Source organism: Rhinoderma darwinii, chromosome 1 (genome assembly GCF_050947455.1).
Source record: "Rhinoderma darwinii isolate aRhiDar2 chromosome 1, aRhiDar2.hap1, whole genome shotgun sequence".
NCBI lineage: Eukaryota > Metazoa > Chordata > Amphibia > Anura > Rhinodermatidae > Rhinoderma > Rhinoderma darwinii.
The window spans coordinates 173,605,195-173,619,196 of NC_134687.1; the positions used below are offsets into that span (position 1 = coordinate 173,605,195).

The following is a 14,002-nucleotide window of genomic DNA, read 5'->3' on the forward strand; positions in this document are numbered from 1 at the left end:
CATTGCAGCTATACGCTAAGGCTATGTTCACACAGAGTTTTTTGACGCGGAAACCGCGCCGCAAAACTCGTCAAAAACGGCCCTAAAATGCCTCACGGGAAAAAGCGACATGCCCTATCTTCGAAATCAATGGGAGGCAGAGAAAGCGTATTTAAAGGCGTTTTATGCCCGCGGCGCTCAATGGCCGCGGGCGAAAAACGCCGTGAAAATCGGCGTGCAGGGAGAGGAAAATCTGCCTCAAACTTCCAAACGGAATTCCGCCTGCAAAAAACTCTGTGTGAACATACAAGGGGTTTTACTTTCTCTTATTCTCATATATTTAATAGGGAAGAGAGGCCATAATGTTCTTCTAAAGACTAGATCATTTCATGTCATTGCCAAAACAATCAAACCAATAATGTAATTTACAGGTAAAACCTAGGGTTTTATATAAAATGCCATCTAATGTAACATTTTGTGTTATCTGCAGAAATTGACATAGAGCGATGTGTGCGTGAGTCAATCAACCTCTTCTGCTGGACACCAAAGAGCGCTACCTACAGGCAACATGCTCAGTCGCCGAAACAAACAAGTGAAAGCTACGGCATGAGCAGATCTCCATCTAGCTTCACCTCTGAATATCAGGACTCTTCCAAGGCAGATTTGGTATGTCAAACAAACACCTGTCTTAGAAATTTGACACAATTGCTAATTTCCTATATGTTGACTAATATGGTTTGCAGTGCAAAGGGTGAACTACAGAGCAAACTCTATTATCTTATCAGATTTTACACCAACTCAACAGTGGAAAATTGCAGCTGTGCGTGTCCACGCAACATAAAAGTGCACCACAGGCTACACTGTTTTCATTGGCTAATACACTTTATGGCTAAAAGTATGTGGACACCCCTCCTAATTATTGAGTTTGGATGTTTCAGCCACACCCATTGCAAACAGGTGCATAAAAGCAAGTGCACAGACATGCAATCTCCATAGACTAACATTGGTAGTAGTATGGGTTGTACTTAAGAGCTCGGTTAGTAACATTTCTGATCTGCTAGATCTTACCTGTAAGTGCTAATACTGTGAAATGGATGCATCTTGGAGTAACAGGAGCTCAGCCATGAAGCGGTAGACCGCGCAAACTCACAGAACGGGGCTGCTGAGAGCTAAAGTCTGGCACGTGAAAAAAAATGCAGAGAATTGCATTGGGACCTTCAGGAAATGGATTTCCAAGGTGGAGCAGCTGTACACAAGATTAAGATCACCATACGCAATGGCAATCGTCGGCAGTAGTAGTGTAAAGCACGCCACCACTGGACTCTTCAACAGAAGCAACATGTTCTTGCAGTGATTATTTACGTTTCACTAGCTGGTAGTCTGATGGACGAATCTGAGTTTAGAAGATGCCAGGAGAATGCGACCTATTGGAATGTATAGTGCCTTCAATAACATTTTGTAGAGGAAGTATAATAGTCTGGGGCTCTTTTTCTGGGTTTGGGCTAGGCCCCTTATTTCCAGTGAAGGGTAATGTTAAAGGGATTGCCCGACGGCCCAAAAAGAAATGAAAAAACATATGTATATAATTTCCCTTACTGTACTACATAATTTCCTAAAAGAAAATAATTTAGTGGCATTAACTTGCCCGCGATTTTGCGGCACAAACGCTCCTCTACTTCCGGGACTTAGTGATACAGCTTGCGCTGATAAACTACATATCCCATCGTGCTTTTCTTACCTTACTGCAGCCTATTCCCCGCCCATTCCTTGCCTCTGATAGGCTGTGCATGAGGCCGGGACTAAGGAGGGGGCTGGCTTAAGAGAGCAGCAGTCACATTGCCAGCCCTTCTAGGTCACCTGATTGATGGTGCGCCGACACCAACAATAGGAGAAGAGAAGGCAGAAGTCACGTGGGGCTTTGTTAGCGCGTCATCATGTAGAAGGAAACTACAGAGCTTCCTGCATCACATGATCGGGCTTTCGAGCAGCGTTTCTGCACAGAATTGAAAATAAAAGTATATTGGTAAGTCACTTGGATTCCTATTCTAGGAATAACAGTGGGCAGTTTTAGGTCTCCGGATAACCCATTTAATTCTGCAGCATACAAATACATTTTTGACAATTGTATGCTTCCAACTTTGTGGCAAAAGTTTGTAAAGGCCCTTTCCTATTCCAGCATAACGAAGCCCCTGAGCACAAAGTGAGGTCCATAAAGACATGGTTTGACTAGTTTGGTGTGGAGGATCTCGAGTGGCATAATAAACTCCTAGGCATGATCCTGGTGCCTGTAGAATATGCAACATTTCATATTCTACCATGACTACAAAAAGTGTATACTAAGCTCTCGCTTGAACAAGTTTTAAGTGTTTCTCTAAGAAGAGTTTTAGTTATTTAAGAAGGCACGCATGGCATGTGTTATAGCTGGCTTGGGTCTTGTCATAGAAGAGTAGTAGACTATAAGATACAATAGGATGAAATAATACTTGTGTAATAACATAAAACATATGTCTAATAAAATGTAATCAAAGTTGTGAGATAGCCACAACAGTGGTTAGTATAGAAGGTTGGTAGATATAGTGTATAGCATAAGGTTGGAATTGCCATTCTTACAGCATATTCTAGGCTCTCTGTAACACCAAAATTATAAACTAAACAAGGGATGCCGAACCTAAAAGTAGTATTGCTTGGCTGGAACTCTTTAGACATTAAACTATTTTTCTAGCGATTACATTTTTACACCTATTAATTAAAGATTTCAATCAGGGAATTACTGCTAAACGCCTTTTAATGGTACCAAATTTAGTTGTTACATCTAGTCCCTCTTGTTATTACAGTGACCCATAGTTCAGAAAGTGCAGTTTTTGTCTCCGTAACTCCATTTTTGAGATTTTGCATTTATCAAGCTGCTTAAAAGAACACTTTGACCTGAAAAGTGTTTACATAGAAGCAATTAGCTTCAATACAGCATTGTAGGGTATATAAAAATTGCCCCTTAATGCTATTTTTATGGTCCTGATCGAAAACCAGTTTGGCAAAGTGCTTGGATTAAACTGATTTGAACTTTGTTGAGACTTCCAGAGCACTGAACTCTTCATGTAGGTGCCCAATCGTATGTTTCACTTTTCAGAAGATGGCGTTAGGGGCTCAAAACATCTGTAGTTAAAAAAAATGCAGAGTTACCACTATAATTCATGCATTACCTGGGACTACTCTTGGTACAGATAATCCAGCATTAAATTGCAATTCCAAGTGTCATTTATGATAGTTTCTTAAGATATTTTAATTGCAGAGATGTAATTCATTCTGGGGTAAAAGACGGTGTACATACTCTATAAGGCATGGGTTGGCAACCCGTTGGTTGTGATCGACTGGTCAATTGCCCACGGGTGCCAAGTAGATTGCTGGCTTCGTGCAGTACTGACAGAGTGCATGGCTTACCGGTTGCCATGGACCTTCCACTGCATGTATCGTCAAACAGAGGATCTTGGGAAGGGGGCGGGCTGCAGCATCATTGCACATGATCCCAGGCTCTATCTGTTGAATAGCTGGGTGATTTGCTTTGTGGTTGGCTGTATGTATGTTAAGAAGTGGGCGAGATGAGGACCCGTGGCAGACGTTAATGGGGGCACTAATATTGGCACTCTGGGGTAGCATTATTTCAATTGAGGGCACTATTAATAATGGGGCACTGGGGGAGCTGTTACTAATGGATGCACTGTGGGAAAGCACTGTTTCTAATGGGGCACTGTGGGGGAGTGCTATTTCTAATGGGGCACTGTGGGGGGAGTTCTATTACTAATGGGGTCACTGTGGGGGGACACTAATACTAATGGGAGCACTGTGGGGAAGCACTATTAAGAATATTGGCGCTGTTACTGATGGGAGTCCTGTGATAGGTTCTGTTACTAATGGAGCACTGTGTGGGAGCACATTACTAATGGGGACACAATGGGGGAGCACTATTACTAATGAGGACATTATGAGAAGTACTTATACTAATGGGGCACACTGGGGTGTCACGGTTACTAATGAGGGTATTGTGGGAGAGCAGAGTGACTAATGGAGGCACTGTGGTTGGCGCTGTTACTATTTAGGCCACTTTGGGGGAGCACTATTACTAATGGGGCACTGTGGGGGAAGGACGATTTATTAATGGAGGCACTGTGGGGAGCACTAAAACTAATAGGGTCACTGTTATTAGTGGGGCTTTCGGGAGCATTATTACTATTGTGGCACTATTTAGGAGCCCTATTATTGATTGGGGCACTCTGCTTTGCACAATTATTTTTGTAAGCACTGCTTGACCACTATTACTTTCAGGAGCACTACTTACTACTTACCAAAATCACAGAATCGCAGTACTTAAGTAGGAGGGTTGTTATGGAATGTGCTCAGTTGTGTTACCTTGTATAAGTCAGTTAGGGAATCATCCTTCTAAGCAGAACTGGCTGCAGATGAAAAAACTAGCACCTTTATAATGACCTTCAATGGATTTACAAGACTGCACAATTAAATTGAATTGAGCAAACATTAAAGATGAATTTGGAAACGATTCTAAGGCAGAGTGACCAAAAGCACCCATGGAATGTTAGATATTTGCACTTGTGCAGATAAGATGCAATTCTATTCTAGGATATTTATGGCATTGCTTAATAATCACCGTGACCAACTAGATACTTATGCTGCTTTATTCAGAAGATATTTTACTTTAAGACCGGATTAATAGAGCGTTGTTTTTAAATCATAAAATATTTAGTGATCCCACACATTGGCATAGGTTTTCCATTGCATTACATCATTGGTTTCCATAGCATTAGGCATCAGTTTTATAACAAAGTGCATATTTCTCTATCTATCTATCTCAAAAAATAAATCAATCTTTAAATAAATCCTGACTTTATGGTGTGTATATGTGCATGAGCGTTTACAATGTATAGAAAATTTTCCTGTCATTTGCAGAGTATAAACTACAGCACATTATATAGTTCTGATATGGTGTGAATTAAAGTACTTTGTGCAGTTAGATCCCTTTCGCAAATTAATTTTTTACACCTTTTTTTAACTTTTATCCTAAAAATGTATAGATACATATTCCTAAAGTAACATGTATTTGTTTGTGGACTAAATGTATGCCAAAAATACTTTGCAGTAAAGGGGATAGTGTAGGCCAGGGGTAGGCAACCTTTTTACTATGACGTGTCGATAAAAAAATAAAAATCTGAGATGAAGTACCTAGTGTGCCATACAACTGAACACCAGTTTAGGGAATGAGGGGTGCACATAGAAGAGACCACGGCTACTGAACACAAGCTTAGGGGAGGGGGGTGCACATAGGAGAGACTGCAGCTACTGAACACCAGCTTGGGCGGGTGCACATAGGAGAGACCGCGGCTACTGAACACCAGCTTCGGGAGAGGGGGTGCACAAAGGAGAGACTGTGGCTACTGAACACTAGCTTCGAGGAGGGAGTGCACATAGGAGAGACTGTGGCTACTGAATACCAGCTTCAGGGGGGGGTGAACATAGGGGATAATGTGGCTAATGATCATCCGCTTAGATGAGGGGGGTGCACATAGGAGAGACCGCGGCTATCAAACATCAGATTAGGGGAGGTGCACATAGGAGAGAGAACAGCCAGAGATTTCCTTGGGGCGGGGGGGGTCTGGGACATAGAGTGGATAGAGCTGTCAGACATTTTGTTGTGGTGGGGGGGACGGGGACGAAGAAGCTTGAAATCTTTGCCACTGTGACATTGATTTCTAGACTGACTTTAACTTACTTTTACAGAAACCAGTAATGGCGCCAGCACTGATCACCAGGACAGAAAGCAGCACTTCATTATACGCTTGTCAGCGTTAAACACCAGGAGAAAGAGCTGTGTGCATTGTGTGATTGCCAAGCACACAACACAGCACCGCTCAGAGTACAGCACCGAGAAACACAGAATGAAGCGCTGCTCTGCTCTCCTGTTTGGTGATCGAGGAAGTTGAAACTGAAGCACCGCTCTGCTCTCCTAAGGAAGCGGCGCTCTGCTCTCTTGCCCTTTGTCAGAGCCGCTACGTACAACGGCCCTCGACACAGGGAGAGCGGCACGTGCCAGAGATCAGGGCCCCTCGTGCCACAGGTTGCCAACCCCTGGCGCAGGCACTGGGAGGATTTTAACTTGCGTGCTTTCTGTAAACAGAGGAAATACACAGCGGCAGGTTCATAGAGGCGATGCAACCCAGCTATCACAAATGGAACAACCTGTGGCTATAGTCATACAGACCTAGCCTTATACAGCCTAAATGGAGAAATAAGCTGTCGTTTTCTCCTTTTTTGTAAACTTTAAACTATGTGTTATGAATGCTATATATCCGACAACTGCTCAGACTCCACTTGTGACTGGATCAATAAGCAAATCTTGTGCTTGGTATCTTTTTTTTATTTATTTTTTTAAACTTAAATGAGCGCTCCACATTAGATGTTTTTTTTTAATCTTATGCCAAGCTTCCCTAGCTTCCTCCTGTAGTTCTGGGCTACTAGTTTTAGTTAATTATTTTTTTTTCCTTAGAACATCAAAGCCTGACCGTGCTTCCATGAGCAATTATATCTGCCAGAAAACAAAGTAGAGGGATGATTAAATGTCTAGTGGGGGAGTCCTAGCTCAGTCTTGGCACCCGGGCACTATGTGTGGGATTGCGTTACAATTATGAACTTATATGATACATATAAAATAAAAATACAAGGCATCAGGCATTCTACTAGCGGTCTTGGTAACGTCTATGGTATATTCACTCATAAGGGGAAATCATTCTGCAGTAAACAATCGCGGTTTTGCCGCAGTAATATTTTTATGAAAGACATAATTGTAGAAATATTTTCCTTGAACTATGTCTGCGGAAAACCACATATCACATTCAAGTAATAAAAACAGCAATCGTGGTTTTGACTTGTGGATGTTCAATGCTGTGGCTTTCCCCAATTGAAGTCAGTGGTAGTTATTCTGTCTTTACAATGTATTTAGTCATAATTTTAATTTTGAATTCGAGAGAGAGAAAGAAAGAGAGAGTCATAATAAAATTTTAAGATCAAACACAGGATCTGACATACTGGAGATCAGTTAGATCGAGTGAGAAAGAGAGATAGATAGAGAAATGCATTTATAGAGTGATAGAAAGAGAGAGAGATAGATCTGGATATTAGATAGATATAGAAAGAGATATTATATAGATATAGAGAGATAGGTGGTTATGAGATAGATCTTTGAGATAGATATTTTTTAACGTCCGTGGTCACTGACCACGAACTCCTTCCATCCAGTCGACGCCCCTCTCTCCAGAGATGTCTGCACATATGGCCGTCCTGTTCCACAGTGACCACCAGGGTGCGGTCACGAGCTCAGTCAGACTTAAGAAGCCAAAGCGCACGCAGGTGGGAGATTGAGCTTATTGCTCCCAGAGCACCCTGGGCTGTAAGAAGGGCCCAGCCCCTTCCTCCCATGCCTGAGCGACGTTGTCGTACCCAAATGCTCTCCTAGTGTTTTCCAGTTCCCAGTGTTTCCCGTACCTGTATCCCGTACTATCCTGGTCAATTGCCGTGCTGAGCTGTAGTCGTGCTGTGCTGCATACCACGCCTGTCCTGCTACACCACACCTGACATCTGCCTGATGCCTAGGCCCATATATAATGTATAGAAAAAGTACCCAGCGTTGCCTGGTTATAACGTGTCGGTCTGTCTGTTTGTGTGTTCATTGGATTTGTTCCAAAGGTGCCCAGGATGCTAATCCATGCCCTTGTATTTTCTTGGTTTACGGGGAAATCGCTAGTAGCCCTATATACCCCGGCAGTTACTGTTTATTTCAATTTTAACTTCCTAAATACCTAACCGCTAAACTGGTGGGAAATGGAGTCATAAGACTGTGACCGAGCCTGTTGATAAACAACATTGCCAGTTTTATTACCAGTTGGCCATAGGCTATTGTTGCATCATAATTGAAAACCGTATCATGCATAAAAGCCCACTCATTAGCACTCTGTACATGATGTACTCTATCAGCTTGCTGACTGGCCTGAGTTCTGGCAGGGGAGTCTGCGCTTCCGAGAGGCACCTGTCTGATCTGTTGCTGAGCGAGTCCGAGTTTGCTGAGGAGTTTCAGCAGCTTGAGCAGCAGTATGACGCATTTGATCAGCTTGCAGTTGGGCAAGAGGAGTCTCTGCAACTACTAATGCAGCGTTCCTCCTGGCCATCAGTAATCTGATTGATTGCTATGGGTAACCGCTCCTCTGTACCTTCCCATCTAGGATTATCTTGTAAAGTGCACTACCTGCTACTACCAGATAAAAATTTTTTTACTATAAAAGCGAAAGTCTGTAATCGCTTTTATACTCTTGGATCGTGATAATGGATGATAACCGAGAACAACAGCAAGGCCGGGACCTTTAGGAAAACCTTCCTGAACACCCTGATAAACCAATGTGCCAAATGTGGGGTCAAATGGTTCAAGCGTTTGGATGCCTATAGAGGACAGACAAACAGACATTCACTTTTATAATATAGAATAGCAGAGTTACCTGGCTTCAAACTGGTCTATTTGTTTGTTTGGATGCCTATAGAGCACGATAAACAGACATTCACTATAATGGCTGATAACCGAGAACAATGGCAAGGTTGGGACATTTACGAAAACCTTCCCGGACACCCGATGCACCTATGTGCCAAATTTGGGGTCAAATGGTTCAGGTGTTTGGATGCCTATAGAGGATGACAAACAAACATTCACTTTTATAATAAAAAATTGCAGAGTTCCCTGGCTTCACACTGGTCCATTTGTTTGTGTGTATGGTTAAAAACTTAATTTCCTACTAATATGAAGCCAACATATCCAATAAAGTCCAAGTGCAGGGTTCCTTTTTGGAGACATGACTGGTCTGAAAGGGGTTCAATTTATGAGAGTGCTGAAATCCACGAGCTTGGGTCTGTTGAGTGATTTCAGCAGCTCGGACAGCAGCCATGCTCTTAGACAAAAGACTCCTGTAGCAAAGTGCAGGTTCCTTTTTGGAGGCATGACTGGTATGAAAGGGTTTCAATTTATCAGAATGCTGAAATCCAATATAGGTACAGTTCGTTTACAGCGGGTAACACGTTGAGTAAAGAAAAATGTCTTGGTTGTTATGGAAACCTGGTCTAAAACTGTGTGTATGTGAGTGAGGCTAAGAATGAAGGACCTGTGAGCTTCTATTGGCTAATACAGGTCATCTGATGTGATATGAAGATCCTTGATGTGGAAGCCAGTGGTGTCATATTTGCTTTAGTGAATATGAACGGTAAATCCTAGAGAGCTAAAACCCGGTCTAAACCTTTGGAAGCGTGTGATTTGCTTATGTGCCAAATTTGGTGCAGACTGGTCCAGTCATGAAGAACAGACATCAGACAACAGAAATTCATTTTTGAATATATTGTGTGTATATATATATAATAGCGAGAGAGATTTACTTATTTATTGGAATTCCTTAATGTTTGTATCAAAATTACTTGAGTGGCACAAAATAATGAAATCCCCTTCTGAGGGCCTGTTCACATGGTTTTTCACCTCCGTTGAAGGTATACGTTGGGGGGGGGGGGGGGGGGGTCCCGACGTATACCTCTGACGGAAGGCACCGACGTATCCCACTGTATAGGCATAAGTGGGATATGTCGCCAGAAAGCACTGAGCTCGGGGGAAGCCCCTGACGTCACTGTCTATTTATGGACAGTGATGTCAGAGGCTTTCAACTATGGAGTCCACGGCCAGAGCATTGCAGACGCTTTGGCCAGAGACTGCTGTCTTGGGAGAGCCCTTGAACTCACTGTCCATGTATGGACAGTAATGTCAGGAAATTTGAGATGCCGGGTTTCCGGGCCGGAGCGTCGGCAATGCTCTGGCTGAGAATTCCACCGCTGGAGCAGCCCCGGAGTGCTCGGACAGTGGGCTACCGATGCTCTGGCCTGGGACTCTGTAGTTGAAAGCCCCTGACATCACTGTCCATACGTGGACAGTGACGTAAGGGGCTTCCCTGGGGCCGGAATCCCCGGGCCAAGCGCTACCTGATTCTCCCGGGGTTTACAGCCCTGGGAAAGCTACCCAAAGTATATTTTTAATTTATTGTATACCTGTGATGGATGCCATACAGTGGCATCCGTCCCACATAGGCTCTCATGTAAAAAAAAAAGTATACCGCGTGATATACGTTTTTTTGCGGGATCCCTAAGGATGGAACAGCATAGTATACTACATTATTCCATCCTCCAAAAATAGGTATACCGATGTATACCAGCCTGACAGAGCCCTATGGACACGTTTAGCGTGTATGTAGGGAGCTTTCCCAACATACACGCTAATTGTAGGGCCAAAACGTGATGTGAACAGGGCCTAAGATGTATCATTTATATCCTGTTGCAGGCCAATAGACCTGTGATCTGTAAGTAACCTCTAAATGCAAGTTCAAAAGATCAAAATATATCACAGAACTGGATCATCAGGTTAGTTGGTGGCAGTTTCCATTACCCTAGCATCAATTTTATGCTGAGGGCATGTTCACACTATATTAATCATCTATGTCCATGTTCAGGACACTTTTACTAATCTTAGAGAAAAAAGTGCCATGTTCTCTGCGTGATCATTTATACATTTGATTTATGCATTAAGGCCCCCCTAGTTATAAGATAATGATGGCTTACTTTGTGTTCAGCATAATTATGAAAAGGATTAAATAATTTCTGATAGAAATCAGAAAACTAGCATAACAAGGTCACTTATAATATGTCTCCACACAAACAACATTTATACGTGATTACGATCAGCACTCATGTAAAAAACACATTTCTGGGGGGATAGGTCCCACAGTTAAGGAGCATAATAATGTGTTTTTTTTTTGGGGGGGGGGTTCTTTTTTTTTTTTTTCAAATTCTTTTATTTTTCCGTTTTCCAACACACAAATATAATGGTGCAGACATATGCAGCACTGACATCAGCCCACAGGCCAGTATAAGTAATTGCAATGAGTGCAAAGAAACACAAAGATCACCAACGTACAGCTGAAATCAATATTGATAAAGAAACTCTTGTATGCACCCTGAACTCGCAACCATGCATAATAACCCGTAAAAGAACAGGAAAGAGATAGAGGGGACAGAAAGGAAAAGAAGGGGAGAGAACTGACCTTAAAGAGGCTCTGTCACCACATTATAAGTGCCCTATCTCCTACATAAGGAGATCGGCGCTATAATGTAGGTGACAGCAGTGCTTTTTATTTAAAAAAAACTATCTGTTTTCACCACTTTATTAGCGATTTTAGATTTATGCTAATGAGTTGCTTAATGACCAAGTGGGCGTGTTTTTACTTTAGACCAAGTGGGCGTTGTACAGAGGAGTGTATGACGCTGACCAACCAGCGTCCTGCACTCCTCTCCATTCATTTAGACAGCGCATAGGGATCCTTTTAGATCGCTATGTGCGGTCCTATACTAAAACATTAACAATACTGAAGTGTTTAGACAGTGAATAGACATTCCACGGGATGTCTATTCACAATCTGTGCACTTCGTTACTGTTTCTGTGGTAGTTACAGCAGAGCACGCGTAATCTCGTTGTAACCTGTCATCTACAGCGTAATCTCGCGGGATTACGCTTCCTCTGCTGTAACTACCACAGACAGAATAACGAAGTGGAGAGATTGTGAATAGACATCCCGTGGAATGTCTATTCACTGTCTAAACACTTCAGTATTGTTAATGTGTTAGTATAAGACAGCACATAGTGATCTAAAAGGATCCCTATGCGTTGACTAAATGAATGGAGAGGAGTGCATGACGCTGATTGGTCAGCGTCATACACTCCTCTGTACAACGCCCACTTGGTCTAAAGTAAAAACACACCCACTTGGGCATTAAGCAACTCATTAGCATAAATCTAAAATCGCTAATAAAGTGGTGAAAACAGATCGTTTTTTTTTTTAATAAAAAGCATTACTGTCACCTACATTATAGCGCCGATCTCCTTATGTAGGAGATAGGGCACTTATAATGTGGTGACAGAGCCTCTTTAAGTATTGGGCCTAGGGATTATGCTCAAGAGGCCATGATGGTCCTATACTCCACAGACGATTGAAACCTAATCCAGACACACCATGTTTTAAGGAATTTAGCGTGGGATCCTCTCATTGATGCCGTGAGGTCCTCCATTCTCGTAATCTCCTGGATCTTGCTGAACCACATGCCCACCGACAGAGGGCAAGATATTCTGCACAACGCAGGGACGCACTCTCTAGTTGCATTCACCAGATGGCGAACCACTGAGCGTCGGTAGGTAGATAATGGAACATCACACAGATGGAGCAGGGAGAGGCCTGGAGATCGCGGAAGGGGGAAATCCGTAAATTTCGAGGAAATGCGCCACACCTCACACCAGAAATCGTTAAACTGCGGGCAATCCCCAAAAATGTGTAAAATTGTACCCACATGGTCACCACATCTCCAACACAACGGCGAGACCGCAGGTATCATCGCATGCAATCTGGAAGGCACTCTATACCATCGCGACAAGATCTTAAATTCCGCCTCCTGAAATCTGCTAGCCATAGAGGATTTATGCGTCATAGAGAACAAGCGATCCTTATGTTCTAAAGTGAATGTTAGACCCAAGTCCCTCTCCCAGCTAAGCAAGTAGGAAGGTGTGGAAAGATTGGATGGAGAGATCAGGAGAGCATAAAGTCTGAACAACGAGTGACGCACCGTGCCCGTGCAAAGGAGTTAGAAAGGTGAACTATCTCGTGAGTATGCCGATGAGTTAGGTAGGGACGCGAGGAAGTGTCTCAACTGGGTGACCTGCCATGTAGTGAAGGAGATAGGGTCTGACAAAGACTCCAACTGTGAGCTAGTCATCCATGTCTCATCCTGCATAAAATGGGCGGCATGTCCCTTACCCGCCCTCAACCAGAGCTGGAAGGGGCCCCTTTCCCGCCCTGGCGGGAATTCAGGATTGCCAAAAATCGGAAACAAGGGGGAGGGAGACTGAGAAATCAACCTTCCGGGGAAAGAGCCATGACGCAACCGCCGGGGTGGGCCCGATAGTCGGGTGTGTCCGCGCAGATAGGGGTACGTTGTTGCCCAACTAAGGTAAGGCCTGCAACGGGACTTCAAGAAAGGCCTGTTCCATGGACACCCACTCTTTAATCTCAGTGTGCCTAAACCAGTCCAAAATTCGTGTCAAGTGGGATGCCTGATGGTAGGAAACAAAGTCCGGGAGACCAATGCCACGCGCACACTTATCACGAAAAAGCTTGGATCGGGCAATACGCGCGGGTTTCCCCACCCATATGAATTTGTGGAGTAGGGACAGCAGAGCTTGAAAGAATGGGCGTGGGATGTGTACCGGCAGGGCCTGGAAGAGATACAAAATCCGTGCCAAAATATTCATTTTAAATATTGCACACCTACCAAACCAGGTAAAAGTGCCCGACGTCCAAGAATCCAAATCGCTCTTTACACGTTGAAGAAGCGGAGGGTAGTTCACCGCATAAAGGCGAGACAGCTCACTGGGAAGCCGGACCCCCAAATATTTAAGCGAATCTCTAGTCCATTTAAAGGAGAAGGACTCGGACAGATCATCCACCAGGGTCTGTGGCAACGAGATACTGAGAGCCTCCTACTTCTGGTAGTTTATCTTGAAGTTGGACAATTTCGAGTATCTACTCAACTCCGCCATCAGGTTGGTCAAGGAGATCCTGGGTGCGGTGACAAAAAAGAGTAGGTCATCCGCGTAAGCAGCGACCTTATGGGACCTACCTCCCAAAGCTACACCTGCTATATCTGGATTGGAGCGAATATGGCACAAAAAGGGCTCCAAACATAAAATGAAAATTAAAGGGGACAAGGGAGAGCCTTGCCTCGTACCAGCGAGTGAGAAGTGCCCGTTGACCTTTACTCCTCCCCATCGGCCCTGGTTGAGACCCGAAATCCATTTCATCATATGTGTGCCCAGTCCCACATACCGCAAAGTAGCCAG

The 14,002-nt window shown here is 43.6% G+C and overlaps 1 protein-coding gene across 1 annotated transcript in view; it reads left to right on the forward strand.

The window, feature by feature from the left end:
- Positions 1-14,002, forward strand: part of TBCK (TBC1 domain containing kinase) — a 297,578-nt gene that overhangs the window by 175,378 nt on the left and 108,198 nt on the right. The window contains exon 23 of the mRNA XM_075860593.1: positions 470-645. Within this exon, the coding sequence (XP_075716708.1) occupies positions 470-645 (176 nt within the window). The remainder of the gene's footprint in view (positions 1-469; positions 646-14,002) is intronic.